Source organism: Talpa occidentalis, unplaced genomic scaffold (assembly GCF_014898055.3).
Source record: "Talpa occidentalis isolate TD23 unplaced genomic scaffold, MPIMG_talOcc4v2.1 talOcc4.8, whole genome shotgun sequence".
NCBI lineage: Eukaryota > Metazoa > Chordata > Mammalia > Eulipotyphla > Talpidae > Talpa > Talpa occidentalis.
In genome coordinates this window covers 15,821,237-15,845,163 of record NW_023605194.1, presented here as the reverse complement: position 1 = coordinate 15,845,163, position 23,927 = coordinate 15,821,237, and the positions used below count along the sequence as shown (strand labels likewise).

General features: G+C 38.6%; 1 protein-coding gene across 5 annotated transcripts in view; it reads right to left on the bottom strand.

Moving 5' to 3' along the window:
- SORCS1 (sortilin related VPS10 domain containing receptor 1) overlaps window positions 1-23,927 on the bottom strand; it is a 464,079-nt gene that overhangs the window by 201,278 nt on the left and 238,874 nt on the right. For all 5 annotated transcript variants that reach the window (XM_054689905.1, XM_054689903.1, XM_054689902.1 and 2 more), the window contains exon 3: window positions 12,824-12,923. In XM_054689905.1, the coding sequence (XP_054545880.1) occupies window positions 12,824-12,923 (100 nt within the window). The remainder of the gene's footprint in view (window positions 1-12,823; window positions 12,924-23,927) is intronic.

Sequence of the window (23,927 nt, the reverse complement as noted above, 5' to 3'; positions counted from 1 at the left end):
GCCATCTCTACAATAAAAGGACAGGGCTGTCCGTCAACTTTAACTCACTTAGATCTGGAATTTCAAAGTGAACAGGAGAAGGCAAATTTCAAGCTCCATTTCCTTTTAGTAAATCAGAACTTCTTGTCTGTGAGTACAGACTGACTTGTTCTGGGCCACTGTGTTCACACTGACCGTTTCTACCAAAATAACTGGGTCGTTAGAATTTGGCTTCAAACTCCGAGACAATGTCAGCAGCATCATCCTTCCAGACCAACAGAGGTGAGGGAAGTCTAAGTAAAAACTGTAGCAGGCTACAAAAGACATGCTATACCTCCCAATATACATTAGGTCAGTTTTCCTAAAATCAGCACAGTTTTCCTAAAACAGCACACCAATCTGCACATGATAAACACCTCTGATCCCAGGAAACTCTATATCCCCTGACCACAAATTCCATTATAGAAAGGAGATTAAGTTTACCTGAAAGACTAGCACACTAGCACTTTGGTAGTAACTTACATAATTATGAGTGCCTGACTTCCTACCCTCTGGAACTTCGGTCACTCAGTCAGTTTGCCATGGAGCAGACCAGGTACAACTAGTACAGAATGGCCTGTTATTAGCAACAAATTACCATCAGGAAGTAATTGGTGAGGTCTACGGATATGTGAATCTGGGATAAACCTGCAGGTAATGTCCCAAATTTTGCCTAGTTATTTATTTAGCATCTTTATTTGTGTTGACTGAAAGGGTTATTTAACTGAAAACCATTGTTAGCACTGGTGGGCTACCCCTTTTTCTTTCAAAGAAAATATGCATTTCAATCTGCATGCCACTCACTTCTTATTATGCAAAGAAAAACAAGAAGATGACTAAGAAGAATGCATCCCACCAGTTACACAGGGCACTGAGCCAGAATTACAGCAAGCACTGCAGGGATAAGAAGCAATAGATTTTAATTGGTGCCTAGGGGTAAAGGTCAGCTCTCTTGGAACAATGGGCATCTATGGTGGTAATTGACGGAGTCCTCTGTGGGAGTTTGTAAATGTCAGTAATGTACTTCCAATGGAGGCATACAGGGTTTGGTCTCAAGGAACAAAGACCACATTAATCGGTGGAGAAACATGTAAATTTGTTGCTTAAAGAATGCATTAATAATAAGGTATAAGGAGTGGACATACACAAACATCACATTACATTAAATTCAAAAGAAAGTATACTGTTTCTAATATCAGACTAGTCCCTTCCTTAGAATCCCACATCTATTTTCCCCAGCACCAGTTCAGTTCTTTTCCTAGACATCCTCTGGAAGTCAAACACTATAATTATTTGAGTCAAGCTGAATGGGTTTGGCTCCAAAAGCTATCTCCATCCCAGGAAAATTTTGGTTTCTTGAAGGAGAAAACATCAGCAATCATTAAGAAGTTGGAGCTGTTCCTTTAAGAATATCTGGGCTCCTTTTAGAAAGTAATGGCAGAAAAGATGAAATTCTAGTCATTGGGATAAACAAGGTAACTCCTGAACCCCTCTAAAAGGAGCGCCACAGCTCTGGGTTCGGCCATGCTCCACCGTGGCCCACCTCAGCAACCTCCCGAGCACCCCTGTCCCAGCCGACACACACATACACACACACAGCCCAAGACAGTGACTTTCGTGCAGGTCGGGCTTCAAGCACTGGTGGGATTTGGGTTTTCAAAGCTGAGCAAGTTTTGAAAGCACATAAATCAGGTTTGAAAACTGCTCTGCTATTGGGAACAAGGGGAGGAGCAAAGAGATCCTAAAAGTCATAAAAGCCAGGAGAGCAGACAGATTTGGCCACTCTAGCCTGGGAAGACTATCAGTTCCTGTCTTCAGATGTCCAACCCATCAAACAATCTCTCCTGCTTCACTTCTGATCTGAGTGGTTGCTTTGGATCACCACCGGTGCTGCCTCTAAAGTCTGGCCTCCACTGCCTGATCTTCTAGCACTGTCTGCCCCATCGGTACCGAGGTGCTCTGCCTGTGCCACCTCTTGAGTTGTCTCCTGTTGCTGTTGCCTCTGGTGTTGGCCAGCCCAGCCTCCTCATTGCTGATGCAGTGCTGCCTCAGCAGTACCACCTGTGATCACCTCCAGCTACCACCATAAGTTGGGTCCTAGTCCTGGCTTATCAGTGTAACACCCACTCCAGGCTCCATCTTTTACAAGAAGTGTTTGGTTTGGCCTGCTGGACACTGCAGACACTATCTGGTGCAGGACAGATGGCCATTTGTGGTCTTAGAAACTCTTTCCTTTTTCCTTCTCTCCCAATTTCCCCTTGTAAAAAAAAAAAAAAACCTGACATTGTTACACTCCATGTCTGAGTTGTGTCTTGCACAGTGAGGACCCATGAACCTTGACATCCCCAGGTCTGTACGGTTTCACCCCTGCAAATACTTGACTGCTTCTTGTTATGCTTCATTACATGCTTCTCCCTTTCCTGTTGCCCAGGTATTCACGTGTGCCCTTGTGTGGGTGCCCTCCTAAGGTTCAATAATTTTAAGGGGACTAAATTTTCTAAAGCAGCAACTGGAGGATACAGGCATAGTACTTGTACCAACAATGTGTCAAAGGAGCACACTGAGGAGCACTTTTATGATACAAAAGAGTAAGACATGTAATATGTATTACCAAGTTACTAAGATTTCAGGAAATGAAACGTACAGTTCTTGAAACAATAAAAAATCTCATACTCAATTTCTACCCACATAACTCTCTCTTCAACGTCCTTGTATGCAGAGGGCTCTGTACTGTTTTTTTCATATTAGCGATGCTAATGTCTAGCAATTTATAAATGTGTTTCTACAAAAAATGTATTGTTCTGTTGTGAATGCCATGACCCCATGTTGTTCCAGTCTGCTTTGCTGGACAGCTTAAGGCCCCTCATGCTGCTTTCCTGACTGTCCCAGACCACAGTCCTCTGCAGACTATCAGAGCCTTGCTCATCTGTACCATGTAATCCATCACCTTCTATATTCACTGATGTTTAATTTCACCGCAGCAGCAGGATGGTAAACTCCATAAGGACCATGCAAGGTTCATGTCTTTTTTTTTTTTTTTTCAACATTCAACCGATGTGCTCACAAGAACCATGCATAAGTCAGACATACAATGAAATGTGTCAATTTATTTCTTCTTAAAATTGCTTCTCCATATCTCACCAATAGATCTGACTGATCAATAGTTACTCAAGATAAATGCTGAATATATCAAACCTCAGTTTTATCAATTCAGTCTTGAGAATGTCAACACTATCCATTTATTGATTTTATAATAAGCAAGACAGAAAAAAAAGTTTGTAACAATCAAAATCATGTCATTGTGTTAAAAAATTATAATTCAATTGAATAATGGAGACATTTTTTAATCTGATTATTCATAATAGTCATGTATAAATGGAAAAGAACATGTTTAAGGAGTCAAAAAGATATAGACTTATTCATTTAATATTTGCAGTTCAACCAAAGACATGAATACACTGTGGTCTGTGAACTGGCTTCTCACGACAGATATGCTAAAAGAACATTTTCATCTTCTTTTCCCTTCACCTTTGACAAATATTTGCTTCTCTGTGAAGCCTTCCTCAAGTCCCCACAGATAAGAGTTCTATGTACATAGCTATTATGATAAATAAGTTCTGTACTGTGGCTGACTGCTTATACATTCCTCTCCTCTTCCAGGAATCCTTAAGAACAAAGACTTATATTTTCATTCTACTCCCTACTTCTTAAAAAAAGATCTGGCACAAATAGATACTTAATATTTTGGTTGAATTGACAAATGACAGCATGAGACATGGCCATATAATTTGAAACCGATTGTAATGATAACAATGAAACTAACATTTATTGAAACCTTGCAATGTATCAGGTGATGCTCTTTGCTTGTTTTGACTCTTTTCATAACTACCATACAATACTGATGCAATCATTATATTTTATTTTAAAGACAAAGAAACTATATCATGGAGAGTAACAAACCAACCAACAAATAAAACCGCATCTAGGGGAAAAAGCTAGTATCTGGCTTAGCTGGAATTGAAAGCCAGACAGACTGGCTCCAGAGTCCATTACACTAACCAGTCCACCACAACTAATGGCTCCACGGCACAAAAATTCACAATGACCACCTCTGAATGACAAATGTAGCTCCACAGTGACTGCAAATAGGTGCGGGCTAGTACACCTGACTAGTGCAGAAACTACAAGATATGCATACCAACTTGAGGCCATCCCACAGACGTAAGGGGGAGCAGGGAGGACAAAAGTTCATTAAGTGCAGGCAGCAGCAATGGTATTTGCATTTGCTGTGAGGAGGGGGCACTTAGATCTGGGCCTGCCACCCCCCCACACTTGAGTCATAATTGTGTTTTCCTTCCTGGCAAAACCAATTTCACCCACAGCCATCAACATCTTTTACCCCTTTGAAAGCACTCAAGGAAGAACAGAGAGATAAGAGTAAATTGTACTCCCTCTGAAAGTCTTAATAAGTTCCTGGTAAATTATAATGTGTTCTCCTCTCTGAGAGATCTCAAGAGATTCTTGACCTGCTGCAGAAAATATTTATTTGATTTTATTATTTTTTCTTATTTTTTCTGTTACATTATGTCTCACTGTGCTCTTTGTCTTAGCTTTCTCTCATCACTGTTTTGTTCCTTTAAATTACTCGCAGTAATCCTTACAATCTTCACTCTTAGGATAACATCACTGCCTTTTCTCCCACACCTCTTCTGCTCTTATCTGTGAAAGGTTGTACATTTAGAATATTCTATGATTCCCCATTTTTGTAGTTGTTTTCATCCATTCACATTGCCCTTTTCTTCACTACAAGCATGCTCATTTCTGGTGGTGGATGCAGTCAATCCTGGAAATACTTAGTATCCTAAGATTGCATAAAATTGTATTTTCCCATTCATCAAATTATATATCCCAAACTACAGGCCTTCTTACCTGTGAAGCTCTAAGCCCACCTCATTGCCTAGAAGCTGTAGTTTTTGTTTTGCAATAAGCATTTTATATAGTTGATTGAGAAAGCTATGGAATGAGAAGTGTGTTAAAAGTTAGGGACCCTATGGAGGAGGATGCATAGAGGAACACAGCAATAAACTCATCAAAAGATTTGGTCAAGAAATAGGTCAGATCAGAAAAAGAAATGGTTAAATGGGAACAATTTAGTTCCTGAGGCTGATAGCATGCTCTTAATTTCTCCAGGGAAGAAAAAAGTGGTTTTATTAAAGATTCGTCAACATTGATTTTGTTTTTCTTGACAGCACCAAGAGAAAGCTTGGGGCAGACCTGATATATTGGAGTGAAACATCCCCACCCTAGTAAATATGGCGAATTTCCTGTAGTAGCCGGCATTCATCTCCATCCATTGTGAGAACAGCGCAGGCTATTCACTAGAAACAAATGTTCTAGATACAGTATGTCAAACACCAGATGATGGAAACCTCTGAGAAACCACAGGGAGTATGCTGGGAATAAATAGACCAGAATGTTGGAAAGACCTCTGACCATTTTCCATAGCAGACTGTAACTTGGAACCAACCTGAAATAATGCATTTGACCTTCACAAAAGGGTAATGGATCGACATTTAACATTCAGCCAGCCAAACTGCAGAGAATATAAGCTCTAATAGGGCAGATGATGAGCAAAAGTAAATAAGTAGATTGATAAATAACTAAATAAGAAAAATGTGCTCCCCAAAGAGCTATTAAGCAGCCAGTGCAGTATGCATATTTGAAGGATGATTTCCCTTTGATACAGGTTTCCTTTTATATATGAGAACTTACGTTCTTCTGGCCATAAAGGCAACCTACATTCTGAGACTCAGTCAGTGGTATAAACATGCAGTTGCCAGAACATTCTTACTTCATAATATTTGTAGAATAATTTAGGCCTGTACTATGATTAACTTCATTAAATTTTGTTTATTAAAAAGGAATAAAACCAAAGGATAGAGTTCCTGTCACCCCCATCCATTGGTAGGGAGATATTACCTGAAACCAACTTTTTAAAACTTTGAAAAGACTGGTCTGTAGCTGTACCACCTTTCCATCAAGTGAGCCACCTACATTTTTTCTTTAAAAACAGAAATGTGGCTAAAAAAGACTCACTGAATCATGACATCAATATCCTATAAACTTGCTTCTCATATAGCTATAACTTGTTTTTTAATCAGCAATTCATGATTTAAATTTAATATATTAGATGCTTATTCATTGGTAGACACAAAATCTTATAAATGAGGAATAATAAATATGTGATATTATATTCAAGTTTCTTTCCAAAACACCCGTTCATACTACCCAATGCTACATGAAATATAATGGAAAACTATATTCTAAAAGTATATAGTACAGAAAAGTATATTCTAAACGTGTCTTTTCTTTTTACATTGATATTAGAGATGTATAGACAAGATTGATTAAAATCAAGTAGATATCTACTGTATAGTAGATTGTATTAAATCAAACATCGTGATTTACTTATGAATGTTAGTTATCATATAAAGTAATACAAATCATATGGTTGTTTTAGGTATGGTTCAGTCTACAGAGGAAGAAAGGTCCACAAGACTTGTTATTGGGCCTCCCCGGTGGCGCAGCGGTTGAGCACTGGGTTGAGAAGCTGCCCGAAGCCTATGAGGCGCCGGTTCAATCCCCAGCTGCTCCCCAGCCACTGGAGAAGGGTCCCACATGGCGCGCAGACCTCTCCTGCCGCTGGCTGCTCCCCTCTGCAGTGTACTTCTGTCCTTCTGCCTGCTCTGCTCCCTGCTCTGGCTTTGGTGAATTCTCTCACCCTCCCGTGCTTCTGACTGTACCCAGTGCTTATATAAATAAATAAATGAATGAATGAATGAATGAATGAATCTTTAAAAAAAAAAAAGACTTGTTATTAAGCTGTTTTCTATGGAACATTCCAGAGGCTCCTCAGCATCACAATGGGATAAAGAAAGGGTACACTGTGGGCACTGCTCCCAGCAATCTGTCCCTATTTCAAACAGATCACCTTCCTCTTATTTATTCTGTAGCATAGTTGAAACCCAGGAACATGGAGTATTAACTGTTGGACAGTCACCCAAAAGGGGAAAAAAAAAACATAGATGTGGCATGCTTTCTTGGATTTGATTTTTGAATATTCAAGAAGAGAATGGGGCAATGCTTGATGGGCTGAAACAGTATAAACATTCAGCTGTACCCAGGAAGGATCAATAAGATCAGCTTTCCCTTTAGCCATCATGACCTGAGTTAAAGTGTAGGGAAGTAAGCAAGTGTTAGCACTAAGTCTGAAGTTTGGAAAATGTCACATCCACTATGGCTCTGAGTTCATGTATCCCATATTTCATGAATGAAACATACATTATTTTTAGAAGATTAGAGGCAAACGCAAGATCTTGTGTACAAAGGGACAGATGAAAGAGCTAGAATGGAACGAGCCAGTGCCGAGTGCCCACCAAGGGAAATGTCGTGCTCCTTCTTTGATGTATTAAACAGCACATGAGCACGCCTTTGCCTCTCCAGATATTGTTGAGTGAGTGTTATGCAAAGTCCTGGCATTTTAAATATTAATCAGACTCTTCTTAGCTAGAAAAGATAAAATTATACATAATGGCCTAGAAATGACTAAAACCTAAGGGGATTTTTTTACTATCCTTGTTTATTCAGTTGAAAAAGAATTAATTTCCTAATTAGAGAAAGTAAATGAGTCAAAGCTGGTTTCACGATGTACTTCTGTGCAAATCCCAGCCAGGAGGCCAAGACCCAACCTAACTAATCCTAAGTTCAATTTGAGAAGTAAGTCAGCCATGTGCTGCTGCACACCAAGGCCCTGTGCTCAGCTGCAAAGCTCATCATGGCACTCTGTCCCACCTAGGACCTTGCAGAACAAGGGAAGTAGGAGGTTTACACGTGGTCAAAAGCAACCATGATTGTAAGAGAGAAAGTGCTAGAAAAGAGTAGCAGATGTCCTGGAGAAAAGAGAGAATGAGAAAATCTCATTAGTGGAATTGAGTTTTACTTCAATGGCTTAATCATCTTAGTTTTTCATTTGCCAGTTGCAGGCAACCTCAGGCAAGTCACTAACTGCTGCAGACTCAGTTTCTCTATCGTAAATGAAAAAGCCAAATCTGGATCTCTCCAACAGCTTTTAGGTTCTGATTTAATGATTCATAATTTTCCATAAGATGCTCCAAACATAAGCTCGGCCATGTTCCCAAGAGTCACAGTATGATACTGACCACCCAAGCAAATGTCCAGGGAACCTAAGCCTGCCCAGTATATAAAGAAAAAAGGCAAGAAGATAATAATCAAATGCTTATTTAGAAAGTGCCACATACAGTATGGTAATTAAAACCTAAACATCTGGAGAAAATGCAAACAGTGTTTAATGTTGGCACGTACCAAGAGACCCGCAGGAATGATCAATGTGTTCTGAGAAGCCAGGGTCCTATTTATAGGATGCAAGTCTTGGAAGGCTCCCTCAGCAGGAATGATATTAATTAAGTGGTGATAACACAGAAATGAGAGGGAACTGGTGGTGTATGGAGGGGACACAGGAAATACAAAGCATGAATACTCTCTAGGATTTTTCTTTTCTGGGAACATAGTGTGCATAATACAAGGACATAACAACTAAATGAATAGGCTGTTTCAAGTTTAAAACAACAAAACACTTTTTCCCTTTCTTCTCTCCCCCAATGAATTCCACTTGAGATTTTGAATTCTTTAATCCTCGAAGATGTTACACAACACTTTGTAAAAGGAGAACAGCTAAGGTTGGTTGGGGGTGATGAGAAAGGTACAGCTGATAAATGCACACAGAGTATAAAGAAGTTTTCATTTTAGGCAGACTACAAATAAACTCAGTGAGAATTTAAGAGTGAGGCTTTGATTTCAGCATTGATTTTTTTTTTTCCTTGCTACATTTGTATTAGTTCTTCCCATCACCTTCTATATCCCATCTGTTCTTTTCAGGTACAGGTTAAATCATCTTTTCTCACAGCAGATTGTATGTATGCAGCCAATAAACCACTGCTGACATGAACAAGCCATGGGATTTATCATGAACTAGGGGAGGGAAGGGATCTCCTTCCGAGACATGGTGACAGCTAGTCTGCCTGTCATCTGGCAATAGGATGCACTCATTCCTGCTCTTATGCCCCCACCTCCTATATCAAAGGCCAAGTGCAGGGTTCCTGGGAAAGAGAGTGTACATGAGCTAAGACCTGGGAACATGTCTTGTAACCCTAACCCTAATCCTAACCCTCGTCTGACGTATGTTAAGATACCAGTTCTTACTATAAACACAGGAATGCAAGGAAAGCAACTGTAATTTACAGAAGACTTTCAGAGAAACAGACTGTGGATGATCATCAATTTAAATTGTAAATAAGGGTTTGCTTTGTTTTTGACTCTGACCCCAGTAATATCCCTAAAAGGCTGCCTGCAAAGCCAGGGCATGATGCCCACTACTGGAGACGTGTTGCTTAAGAACAGAGTTTGCACTAACAAGCAGCTAAAAACAGCAGTAACAATGTGAAGGCCAAACAGCTTTCTGGGAATGCAAGACAGTTACCCTGATACCAGTTTTATTCCAGTTGCTTCCACTGAAGTGATAAGCAGAGAAGTTTCTGGTTCAAAAGATGCTAACTGCTAGATAGCACCCTAGAGACCTAAAAGAATTAATACAACCTGTTAAAGGAGCCTGTCTTTTCACTGAAGACAGAAAAGTCCTAGGAGAATTGGAACAAATTTAAGTGTCTTTGTCCTGCATAATTAATAAGCTTGATATTTCTTCTTTTTTATCCCTTTTAACATAAACTCTCATTGAATGCGAGGAATACATTCACACTTTAAAATGGTGTGCAGGTATTATCTCTTTGGTTCAAATATTCCCTTTTGAGGGAGGGGAGTACATATTTCATGGTGATAAATTCACCTCATAAGTAGAAAAACTGTACACAAATATACTGCTATGTCAACTTTATTGATTTTTGCACCATTGTAAAGACCTTCATCGTCCTCCAATATTTCTTAAATCTATCAGCATCTCAGAAAGTGACCCTGAAGGCCCCATTTATCTGTAAAGGAAAAGATCCCTTCTCTTAGGCTCACCCATAAACATTATGATTTAAACAGCTCAGACCCACCTCTGCTTCTGGAAGAAAAGCTGTTTTCTCTTAGTCATGGGCAATGACTTTTCTTTCTCTGGAAATGGGGTTTGCCAAGTCTTAATTCCACCTAAATGCCAAGGCCAAATGCTCTTTCTAACATCCTCCAGATAGCAATAAATTAAGAATGCAGTATGAGTGATAGTAGTGCATAGACATGAGTGCATTCAATGGCAGGGCACTTGCTGTATTCTATATAAGCTTTCCTTGCAATCTTAGAAGCTACATCTGGGCATGAGAGGATGGTGTTTCAAGTTCTGCTCCTACAAACACTCTTGTAGTTTCCAAATCATTGCCACAAATTCTTCAACTATAGAAAAACCTATAATCACATTCAATATCAGCATCTCGTTTTTTTCCCCTATTATTCCTGTCTAAAGGCATCAAAACAGAGATTCTATCACTAATTAGAACAATGCTAAAATTTCCTCTGGCAGTAAATCCCTTTGTTTTTGCTTGAATCAATTTACAAATGGGAAAATGCAAATGACTCATCCAAAGTCACCTCCAAATGGAAAGAATGTCAAGGGAACTTTTAGCTATAAAACATTTTGTTATGTTTACTATTACAACACAGAACCTTTGAGGGTAGAAAGCTAGTTTTATTTCTCTTGTGTTCTATGGGGCATAGCACATTTCCTAGTATAGTTGTTGATGGTTAAATGGAGTTTACTAAAAATGTGAACTAGAAGAAAAATTGATGGGTGCTGTAAGAAGCAAGTCAAAACTAACAAACATAACTAAATCTCACAATAAAAATAAAGGATATAATGTCAGTTCCTCCATTTAGGGCTGTTATTACCAGATCAAAATTGTTTTGATATAATTGTTGATGTTGGACCAATCATCAGCAAGTAAGGGGAAAGAAAGGAAAATTCATGGCATAGATCTACATTTATGAAGTTGACATACTTGAATAGTTCTGTCCAATACTGTGGTCATCAGCCATGTGTAGCTATTTAAATTTAATTACAATTAAAAGAAATGAAAAAATTCAGTTCCTCTATCCTACCAGCCATATTTTATTACTCACTAGTCACACTAGCTAGCTATATAGTATTTGACAACATTTGTATTGCAGAAAGTTCTACTAAATACTGCTATTTATAGAGAATAACTGTTACTATTACTTCCAACTTCTTTCTATACTTATATGAAAGAGAAGAAAGAGGGAAATGAGGAAAGGAGAATAAAGAGAAGAGGAAACATTAAGACTTAACTCTTCTCTGTTGTAAATATATGAAATGCCTTATTGCAGAGAATCCTTACAACTTTCCCTCTGAGGAAGATATTATACTATAATAATCACTATTTTAAATTTGATGGCACTGTGCTAAGAAAGATTAAATAAATTATAACAGTAATGCACTATTTAGCTGAGATGGGTTTTTACTCAAATCATCTGACTCTAAAATCTAGGCACAACTACTAGGTGATGCAGTTTCTACTAAAGAACTTGAAATGTTTAGGAAACATCACACTTTATGTGAGTGGTTCTTAATCCAAGACACATAACAGAAGCATCTGAGGAAATTTTTCATGACACAGTTACATGATCTTAATGCACTGCAACAGGGGGTGTACCCAGGGCTTAACCATTAGGAGATCATCTAGTGCTTAGGATGTGCAGCTGCAGAAGAGGGTTTCTGTAGAAATGTTCTCAATCAACATCCTCATTCCAAATAACAAAATGCAGAGCCTCCCCAAGGTCTGAGACATTAACACAAACTGAAAGGAGAGCCTGCATATCAGTGTTACCATCAAGGCAGAATACAGTTTAGGATGTATCAAGGAACAGCACTTCTCTATTTTCTAGTAGTGTGTGCTGTTTTATGTAATCAATATAATACTTAGAAATTGGATCTCAGAATTCAAATTTTGATAATTAAAGTTTATAAAAAACAAACATCGAATGTAGTATCACTCTCCTCCTAAGACAACAGGGTTTCCTCGTGTAAAAATGAGTATTTTTCTTACTGAGAAAATAGCATCTCCAAAGAGGAGATAACAATGGGAGCAATATAATGTAGCAGAAATAGTATGATTGTCAACTAAGCAACCTGAAATCTGGTTCCAATTGTGACTTGAACTCTGTGATGAGGGCAAATCATTTCCTTTCTTTGAACATTAGTTTCCTGACCAGTAAAATTAGAGTAAGGTGCAGGATGATCTCCAAAGCTCCTTCAGAAACACCTCGATCCTAACACGTGAAGCCTGAATAAACTCAGAAATGAAACTCCCAACCTGCTGTAGGACAAGTACTTATTCACTTAAATCCTAGTCTACTTATTCCATGCAGAGAAAAAATAGGGGACATTAGATGACAAGACCTTCTTTTTCTCTATCTTGTCAAGGCTCATTTTTATTCCTATGACTAACTGGTCAGAATCCTTACAAGAGTCAGCTGCATCCACTCAAGACTGTAGCTGCCTTTCGGAAACATTATCATATACCTACTCCTCGCCCTCCTATGCTCACAGTTGCTGATCTGCAAATTACCATATGTCAGACATTTCACCACCTTAACATCAATCAACTTCTCTTTACATCACCAATTCCAGAATAACAGCAATGAATTTTTAGGTGACTAGAGAGGTCAGCCAACCAGACAGAAGTCACATTCATGAATAAGGAGCTGAATATACATTTCTTACCTTACGCTTGTTGGTAGGACACACGTAGAGATAGCTCAAAATTGTTTTCAATCCAACTTTATCATTCAGTTTCTCATAGGTTGTCCCATAATCAGTTGACCTATAATTCAAAAGGAGTATTAATGCGGACAGAAGTATACGTCACCACCACTTGTCACTATAATGCATGTTTTACATAGTAGAAATGGCTCTTGGGAGGTTTCTGAATGATTCATGTAGTATATAATGATGCTTAATTATGTACACAGTGGCATCGTGTGAGTGTTTAACATTTGCATTTAAATTGAATTGGTAAAAATTAAAACTCCATCTCTCTACTGCTCCTTAATATACTCACATTGCATACAGGATGTGGTTCATTTGAAAAGATTAAAGGATGAGGATGTTCCTTGAATTGACCAAAGAAATAAAGAGCTTCTACAGATCTGACATTTCTAAATTTTTGCTTTATTTTTGGCACAGAGGAAAGTCAGATTCCCCTGATTTATGTACAAACTATGTTTCCTTTCATGAGTCATAGAATATATGGTGGGTAAGTCCCTGCAAAGGTCATTCAGACTTTTCCTATTATTTAAGAGTAAGAAAATGTCTTCATAATAAGTGAAATTTCATAGTCTCAGTGGCCTTTCCTAGTGTTAAGTAATCGAGAGGTTTGGAGGACATTACTTCTTGGCACTTTTCTGGAAATATGTTAATTTCTATCATTGGCCAATAATTTATTAATTCAGATTGATTAAGTAGATTTTAATCAGATTTTTCATAAAATGATATTAAAAATTTCAGAATTATAATTTCACTAGATCATCTTGACCATGTATAAGGAATACTATCTGTATTTGAAGAAAGTGGTTGAGAGAACATAAGTGAGCTATTCAAAGAAATCAGATGATAAATGGCTAGTTAGATTTTGAGTCCAGAGGTTCTGACTCTAATTCCTGTGCTACTTATATTATACCACAGTTGTTTTGTTTGTTTGTTTGTTTAAGGAAACAAATGTAAAATTTCCAATCTTCTTTATAACCATAAGTGATTCTCCTTAAAAAAAAAAAAAATCCAACCATTCATTCATTAAACTTTTGTGCAATTCATTAAATGTACCAGGTGCTGTACTAAATACTAAGATGCAACACATTGTCCCTACTCTCAATAATCAAACAGTTCTATTTGAGAGACAGAAATATAAATTTATAATGCATTAAGGGCATTGCTGGAGATAAGCATTTACAATGCTTAGAAAATAAAAATGGTTTCATTAAACAAAGAAATGTAATTATTTTCATTATTTTCACTTGTTTCTGATATTAATAAAAATTCAAAATTCCTACAGGTCATTAAAACTAACTAGAAAAATTCTGTGTCAACAACTTCACTATCATGAATTAAAAGCATATTCTGGGCCAAGCGTTGGAGCAATAAAGCTGTGTAATAAGTGATTCTGGAATTAAGAATTTATTCTGAGCATGATCCCTTCTAGCTCCATCCATGTTGCTGCAAACTGCATGTGCTTATTTTTTTGATTGCTGAGTAATATTACATTGAGTATATATACCACATCTTCCTGCTCAGCGAAATAAGTTCAGAAAGAAAAAGAAAAATACTGATGGTCTCACTCATAGCAGGGATTTAGAAAACCTAAATAAGGGACCAGGAAAAAGACTAATTAATACAAAGTAAAAATCAAAATCAACAAGCAACAATAAACCAGAGACACACCACGGGGGTGTCGGGGGGAGGGAAGGGGAGAGGAAGGACTAGGGTCAAAATAAGGGCAGGTCCGGGCCTCCCCGGTGGCGCAGTGGTTGAGCGCTGGGTTGCGAAGCTGCCCGCGGCCTCTGCGGCGCCAGTTCGATCCCCGGCTGCTCCCCTACCACCGGAGGAGGGTCCCACATGGCGCGCAGACCTCTCCTGCCGCCCGCTGCTCCCCTCAGCAGTGTACTTCGGTCCTTCTGCCTGCTCTGCTCCCCGCTCTGGCTCTGGTGAATTCTCTCACCCTCCTGTGCTTCTGACTGTACCCAGTGCATGTATAAACAAAACAAAACAAACAAACAAACAAATAAATAAAACATGCCTCTATAAAAAAAAAATAATAAGGGCAGGTCCAATTGTATGGGGCATATAACCAAAATGATAATGCATATATTGTGCAAAAATGAAAAAATGATGTAAGAATTATATGAAATATTATTTTTTTTCTGATTGGGAATCTGGGTCTTTTCTGCTACATTTTATAGGATTTCTATGATACTTCAAATCACTGAAGACTGAGGTATGATGCAAATATTCTTGGAAAAACTACATATCTTGAAAAGGGAAACTGGGAAGGAATTGATAAAAGGGAAGTGGTAAGATATAATGAACTAGAAGGCAACTTGTTTGACTAAAATATATAACTAATATGCAATGGGCTTTCTTCAACACCAGGCTGTGCTCTATCCCCAAAACACTGACTTGATAGACAAGAATATTTGAAGAACATTTCTAGCCTTTCCACAGGAAATGTTATCCATAAACCTCACAAATTTCCTTAAGTCCTTCTTCCATAGTCACCTTTTTCTCCTAAACTCATAGCTAATGTGAGATTCCCTTTTACTTTCAGTGAAATATCTGATACTTTTGATATAGCCCAATCTTGGTGTTTTTGTTTCCAAGCTAACCTTGGCCTTGCTGGGTGAATAAAGAAGTAAGAAATGTAAGTGAGAGTATTATTGTTTCATACCAGCACTGCTTATATACAAAATGTCACTAGCCTCTCTCCAGCTCTTTTGGGGATAACTGTCCATTCATTATTCTGAACAATGCTCATAATACAAACAAGCAGATGCAAAATCACATTGGGGGGTGGTGGTGGTGACAAGAGGGGGATAAATTGTGCAAATACTCCCATGGAGTAAATTTTGCCTGGTAAAACATTAGTACATTATTTTTTCCCTAAGTTATAGATAAGAAAATGGTTCTACTTTCCTAATAAGAAAATAGGAAAGCAGGTTAGGGAATAAGGATTCAGTCTATAGAGTGTAGGATAATTAGTTTCTTAAAATTTCCATTAATTTCATTCCTGAGCTATTCAACGAATATCTTTAAATTCAAACTTATAATACAAGGGCAAATGAGGATGATTCCAGATACACTCCATTATTTTTGTATGCTTGTACTTAACTGAAATCCCATTGTGACAAGCTAAAGGAGCTAGTTAAGATAAACATTAATAACTTATTTTTTTCAGAAAGCTTACAATATGTCATTGAACATTTCCCCCTTGTAACATCACCAATCCAGATCCTACACAGTATCTACCAATCTTGTGCCATTTTATTATCCTTGATTTTTCAAAATTTAAAAACATCATTAAAATTTATAAATTCTCAATTCCATCTGAAATCCAAAAATAAGCATAGGCTCAGAGTAAACTGTTGTGAAACAATCTGACAAGTACACAGGGACCTGAAAAAGATAGGAACAGCCACATTCCACTAGCTATAAGTCAGATAAAATAGACTTCCTGCTAAAAAGGGTAACCAGACAGAGATGGACATTATATAATTATTATGGATATAAACATCAAGAAGACATAACTTTCAGTGATATATCAATATAGGCACTGATGCACATAAATCAAATAAGGCAAATTCACGATCTAGAAAAGACATTGGAAACAACATGGTAGTTGCAATGGATTTCAACACCTTACTCTCATCAATGGACAGATCAATAAGATAGAAAATCAACAAGGAGGGCCTCCCTATTGGCACAAAGAGTTAAGACGCAAGCTATGAAGCTCTTGGCAGCCACTGCAGCATGTGTTTGATCCCTAGCCAGGGAGAGACCCCCATGGCACAGCAGACCTCTCCTGACTCACCCACTGCTCCCCTCAGCAGTGTACTTTGGTCAGTCTGCCTGTTCTGTTCCCCTGGTAAATCCTCTCACCCTCTACGCCTCTGGGCTGTACCCCAGTTCTTGTATACATAAATAAATAAATCTTTAAAAAATAAAATCAATAAGGAAGCAAGTCTTAAATGAGAAATTAGACCACATGGCTTAATTAATACACACTTATAGGCAATATACCCCCAAAAAGCTGACTACACATTCTCAAGTGCACATGTAATATTCTAGATAAATTGCGGATCATAAAACAAGAAAAAATAAATTCATGAAGACTGAAATCATATCAAGTATCTTCTCTGATCACAATGATATCAGACTAGAAATCACCCACAAAAAGAAGCAGGAAAAAATCTCTATTATGTAGAGGTTGAACATACTACTAAATGACTATTAATGAGGACATTAAAGAATATTTTTTTTTTTAAAGAGGAGATGAATGAACTTATGAGCTACCAGAACCTCTGAAACACAGTGAAAACAGTACTAGGAGAAAAGCACATAGGAACACAGGTCTACATCAAGACATCAAAAACAGCTCAAATAAATAATCTAACTTTACATCTCAAGGAATCAGAAAAAGAAGAAAAAACAAAACCAAAAATCAGTAGAAAGAATGAAAAAAAAAAATAGATCATCAATGAATTACAGAAGTCAAAAAAAAAGAGTCCAAAAGATCAAAGAAACCAAAGGTTGGTTCTTTGAAAAAACAGACAAACCTCTACCTAGACTCACAGAGAAAAAGGAAAAAAAAAAAACCTAAAATAGAATACGAAAGGGGAGAAGTAACATCAGACCTATCAGAAATAGAGATGTTTACTGAATATATTTGATTATAGGATCCATTCTTGATGAATACCTAATGAGATTAGACTTTTGTATAACCAAAGTTGGAAAACACAACATTAAAGACAAAAGGACAAAAGAAAAATCTTGGCTCTTGGCTTCATTAAAAAGGGGGAACAATAAGAATATTGTAAACAAATCAAATTACAATGAAAAATGCCAGCCTATAAATGCCATAAAGTGATTCCTGTTGTAAAAGCCAAAGTGGAAGTGACCTTAAAACATTTGTATCATACATAGATATAATTAAGATGAAATATAAGCAGCCTTGAGTTCTCAACTTGTACCATTTTAAAAGCATTCCAAAGCAAGAATTTTTTTTTTTTTTTTGCTCAGGTTTTGTTTACAGGTTGACTTATCTACAGAAGATAAACAGAGCTTCTGTCAACACCTATGCTGTGCTAGAAAAAGCCGAAAGCTTAAAAATTAAGCATTTCAGGAAAATAAGTGATTAAATCAAGGCTCACATGTTTTTTGTTTTTGATCTTTAATCCTCACTCTATTCTTTTTATAAACATATCTTAAGCGACTTTTAGAAGATTTGAAAACATCTATATTTAAGTATTTAGTTTACATCTACAGCTGGAATGAGTTGCTCTCAAGGTTGAAGAAAGCGAATTCAAGATGTGACACCTGCCCTCCAAGGCATATGATCTCCTTAAATGGCAAAGTCTTCCAGCACAATCACCAATAAAGGGCATGATTGGTTTCCACAAGAAGTGTATGACTGGATTTCTTCTACTATAACCTTATGTCATCAAATGAAATAGTAAAAATAATACAGACTCATTTGTAAACTAAATTAATCCATTGAAAATGCTAAGTACAATGACTAGCATAGAAAAAAGCAATCTGTCTATAAATAATAGCTTTTGATATTAATGTTGTCACTCATTTTTCTTTATTATTTTTGGGATTCTTTGCCCAACACCTATTAAAACCCATAGCATTAACCCTTAAGGAAAATTTCAGTCATTAAAAATGATGTAGATTTAGTTTGCTTACAAGATGTTCATGAAGCTATTCCATGTTTAAATGTAAAATTAATTTAACCTATCCTATTTTAAGGAATATAGTGAGTAATTTTCTATGGGACTTTCATCAGAGAGGTGAGGGTAAGAACTGAAATCTGAGAGTTCAAGATTACATATTCTGCTTTTATAATGATGGCACCAGGATTCTGTTGAATAGACTAGTATACTTATGAAACTTAAGAGACAATAGAAACAAATGTTTATTGGGCACTTACATTGTGATTTAATCTCTTTACATGCAGAGGGAAATGAGATGAACACTAATATTAATCACGTTACAAACAAGGAGGATCAAGAAGTACAACCAACCTACTTAAGGCCATAGAATAGGGTCAGTGCAGCTATCACAAGGCTGCTGTTCCAGTCTGGGTCCTTAACCCAATGCTGCACTGCCTCTCTCAAAAGCCAAAGGACGGTAAGGACATATATTTACAACATATGATTTATCATTTCTTACTAAAAGGACTAGCTACTGAAACAGTTTTACATGGTATGAATCAAAGCCTGCCTGTTCTTCATATCTAGTATACAGATAATGGGATTTCTGGGAGATGGGTAGAGAGACCTATGGATCTATAGGTAATGTGCTTTGTCATTCAGATGACCGACAAATATTTCTCTTCATTAACAGTTCCTTATCTTACAATTTTTTCCTAAGCCTTGGAATGCCCTAAGAATTTTGAGTGATAAAGGTTTATTTTGCAGGTAATTATGGTAACTTTTGGAAAGCTCCTAAGGATGTGGGCTAATTGCCAAGGAAACCAATCAAATAAGAGGGTATAACTTTCATTCCCATAGCCCTGACCTTCAGGGTCAGGAGAGAGATTGGAGGTTTAGTTCAACCACCAAAGGCCAATGAGGTCATCATTCATGCTGATGTAAAGAAACCTCCATAAAAACCCAGATGATGGGGCCTCCGCTGGTGGCTGGCGCAGCGGTTGAGCGCTGGGCTGCGAAGCTGCGAAGCCTCTGCAAAGCACCGGTTCGTTCCCCAGCCGCCGGCAAGGGTCCCACAAAAACAAAACAAAACGAAACAAAAAAAACAGAGGATAGAATTCAGAAAGCTTCTAAGTTGGTGAACATGTAACAATTTGGGAGAGCATGGTACACCTTGGGAGGCAATGGAAGCTCTGTGAATCTCTTCTTTGTGCGTGGTTCTGTCCTCTGTGATAAATCCGGTATCTAGTGAATAAATGGATTTCCTGAGTTCGGTTTGCTGTTCCAGGTGAAGACAGTGACCTGGGAGCCTCATATTTATAGCTACTCAATAAGACGTAATGACAATAATCTAATTCTGTGTGGGGCACCTGAAGTCTGAGAATGGGTTTATGGGGACTTTCCATCTAATCCCATATGGTTAGAATCATGTGGAGTTTGCCTGCATCTGGATTTGGTGACCTGCATCTGAACTGCAGGAGGGTCTTGGGAGACCTAGCCCTTAGCCTGTAGAATATGATATTCTCTCTGGTAGACAAGTCATAATTGAGTTGAATTCCTGAACACCCTGCTGATATGAGACAATGGCGTGGTGGTATAGAGAAGCCTCACCAGCCCCACTGCCACAGGAAAACCCAACACTGCAGCCTTTCAGAAAGAATTCATTTTGAGAAAAGTATATGCAGAAATTCTCACAATGATCTAAGAGAAAAAGGTATGTCTGATATCTGGTCCACTCTGGCTTCTCAGAAGGCAAGAAATATGGACAAAATGAGTGGAATCAACTAGTTGTGATCTGATGATGTCTCATGAAGATTATCAAGTGGTCACAGCCTAGTGGAAGGAGTAAGTACTTGAAGTCAAACAGAACCCAACTTTGGCACTTACTACCAGTCAGTGGTCTGGTTTCCTCGGCAAATAAACACCAGCCTGCTATGGACAAGTCACATTTGTAATAGTGAGAGGTCAAACTCTTTTTTTTTTTTTTTTTTAAGAGGCATGTATTTTTATTTATTTATTTGTTTTTTTATTTGTTTGTTTGTTTGTTTATACATGCACTGGGTACAGTCAGAAGCGTGGGAGGGTGAGAGAATGCACCAGAGCCAGAGAGGGGAGCAGAGCAGGCAGAAGGACTGAAGTACACTGCTGAGGGGAGCAGCGGGCGGCAGGAGAGGTCTGCGCGCCATGTGGAACCCTCCTCCGGTGGCCTGGGAGCAGCCGGGGATCGAACTGGTGCCGCAGAGGCTGCGGGCAGCTTCACAACCCAGCGCTCAACCACTGTGCCTCTGGGGAGGCCCAAACTCTTAATCCCCATTTCTTTTGCCTGCTCCGCACCCTCTGTCCACACCAGCATTGTGCTTCCCTTTATTGGGAAAACGCTCCCCTGACTAATGGCCCCTTCATTGCTTTCTGGACACAGGCCATGCTGCGTGCAATTGCAACCTCTCTCACACCCTAGCACACTTGATCTTCTATTGTCTCTTCTTTCCTCATATAGGATTTACCTCCTATTTGAAAGATTTGCACTTATTTTTGTCTTTCTTCCCCACCAAAATGTAAGCTCCAGGAGAGCAGGAAATATTTTTTTTGTTTCTTTGTCTTCCTAGCTCCAGAAGAAGTCCTGGACATAGTAGTACTCACAATTTTTGGTTGACTGGATGGAAGGATACTTGCTCATTTCACCTGGTCCAATGGAATTTCTAGGAAGTCAGAATTAAGCAGCTCACATGAAGCTGACTACTGCAGTTCCTGGAATCAGGGCTGTGAGCAGCTGAGTGGGATGAGGTAGGGCCAGCATGGCAAGCATGTTCCAGGCTCTGCTGCTTTTCAAATAAGAAACCTCCATCTTGTGCCAACTTCCTAACTATTCTCACTGCCATAGTGACAGTGAATACTTTTTTTTTTTTTCACCTGCAAATCCCCAATATCTAGGACAGTGCTGAACATGGCAAGTGCCTTCTCCATGTCGGGGATAAATGAATACATGAAGCCAAGGCTAAGCCAGGCTACTTCTTCAAAAATAATTTAGGAAATGTTCAAAAAACTTGACCTCCTCCTCCTTCATCTCTAGGTTCCAGAAAGAGAAAATGCCTTATTTCAGAAACACAGAGTCATTTTGCCAAGGTCACAAAACAAAGACTTCAGCTGGAGAGGGAAGCACAGAGAGAAGAAGCATCAGGCATTACTCAACTCAGCATCAAGGAGATGTCCTGGAAGCGGAACAGCCTTGACCTCTAAATCAAGCGGTTGTGGCTTCTGTGTTTTGTTTCTTTCCTAAAATCATTAAGAGCAGCAACGTTCATTGCTTCTAGCACATTTGGCGGCATAAAAATAGCTTTCAAAGCCAAAGGCGCATTGGCTGCATGGCAGACTCTGCTCCTTAATAACTTAGGATGCATGAGGTTAGAGCAGTGAGAATAATTTAGGGTTTGGAAAATGTTTGTGAGTGAGTCGACATTTAAATAACTTCATTATCATTCATTGACAGATTTTTTTTAACCTGTCAGTGCAATTGATATTTCTATTACCATGTTATAACAAACCCCTGCACATTTTAAATACAGTCACCAGATTCCATTAGTCTACCCACTGTCAAGAAAATATCTCCAAATCCATTTTTCATAATACCTCAAGAATATAATAGGCAATCTACATCAAACCATGACGTGGAGCTGAAGGAAATTGCTTCCTGCTTTCTAAGGATTCTGCCTTGAAATACGTTTGCCTGTCAGCCTAAACATGTAATTTAAATGTGCTGCTGCGGCGATGTTCTGGTGCATCCTGAGCGGAACAAGTCTCCCTCTGTCTCCTGGGTTCCCTGAGCTTTCAGATTAAGTTGCAGACTGAGGGCTAATGGGGTTAAACTGAGGGCTGAAGGGGAGACACATCAATGTGACATAAAGATATTCCCAGTTTGCCATAGGTCATAGATTTTGCAGTAAGAAAGCTTTTATTTTAAAAATGTAAGACATGTTACTTATGTGTTAATAAGTGGTAAAACTTCCCCCTCCTCTTCGGGTTGTCTCTGTGCTGTGATCTTTTTCCTTGTTATATCACCATGCCCATTCTTGATGGTTTGAGTCAAGAAGGGCACTTGAGATATGAAACATACATGCAATTGATCATGACTGTATGAATATGACCTGAGGGATGGGTGGCAATGATGCATATGACACAGAGCCACTCACACGCCATGGATTTCAGCTGCTCCACAATACAGAGAACATTAAAGATAGGGATTACCTTTGCCTCCCAAACATCTGCTAGGTTATTTTTTGAGTATAAAAATAATCAAAATTGGCACTGATACCTGGTTTTTCCATTTTGCTTAAGAAATGGAGGGCAAATTAATTTAAATAGAAGTCTCCTGTTGAGGGTTTTTTGTTTTTTTGTTTTTTTTTTTTTTTTTGGAGCAGGTACAGAGAAGAGCACTATACTAGGCAGTGTCCATGAGTTCTTTCACACACACACACACCAAACACAAATGCACACACACTGACATATACAACACACATGCATGCGTACTCACACTCTGGACTGTCTTGCCCCTAGGTCTCTTATTTGCACCCTCCAGTTCTGCTTCCATCTCTGGGCAGCCATTACCCTTTCTGCCACAGGAAGGACTTGCTGAAATAGGTAGTGTATGCAAATCATTTACTTATTCCTTCTCAGAGTGCAGCCTCTCCCATGCCCCTGGGTCCTTGCAATACCTATTGCTCAGCAGGCAAGCTGGCAGTGGTGGGAGGAGGATCACACATGCCTTTTCACTGTTCAAGATTCCTCTCCAAGAATCTTTCCTCCGAAGGCTCCCTGGTGGTGCAAAGTGTTAAGACACAACCTATAATGCTATCTACAGCCACTGCAGCATGAGTTCGACCCCCAGCCAGGGAACTACCCACATGGCACAGCAGACCTCTCCTGACTCACTTGCTGCTCCCTTCAGCAGTGTATTTCAGTCAATCTGCCTGTTCTGCTCCCCACTCTGTCTTTGGTGAATCATCTCACCCCTCACACCTCTGGCCTGTACCCCAGTTCTTGTATGCATAAATAAATCAATCTTAAAAAAAAAGGAATCTTTCCTCTGATGCCTCTCTTGACCATGCCAATCTACTCATGGTCTTTAGATCTTCTCCCATGACATCCAGACACCTCTGGGTTATATTGAAATTGCCAACATTCCAAGTTTTCTATGGACATAGACCATGTTCTTTGAAGGACATCCTAGTTCATGTTCACCCTTTCACTCTCCTTTTACCCATCAAATTAATTTACCCTTTAAATCTTCAATATTGGACTCCAATATCCCATCTTTTGTTGAACTTTCTCACCTCCCTTTGCTGAGTGGAATGACTCTTTTAAAATTCATCTAACTCATTTGCATATCCGCTATCTTGAGTTTTCTTTTT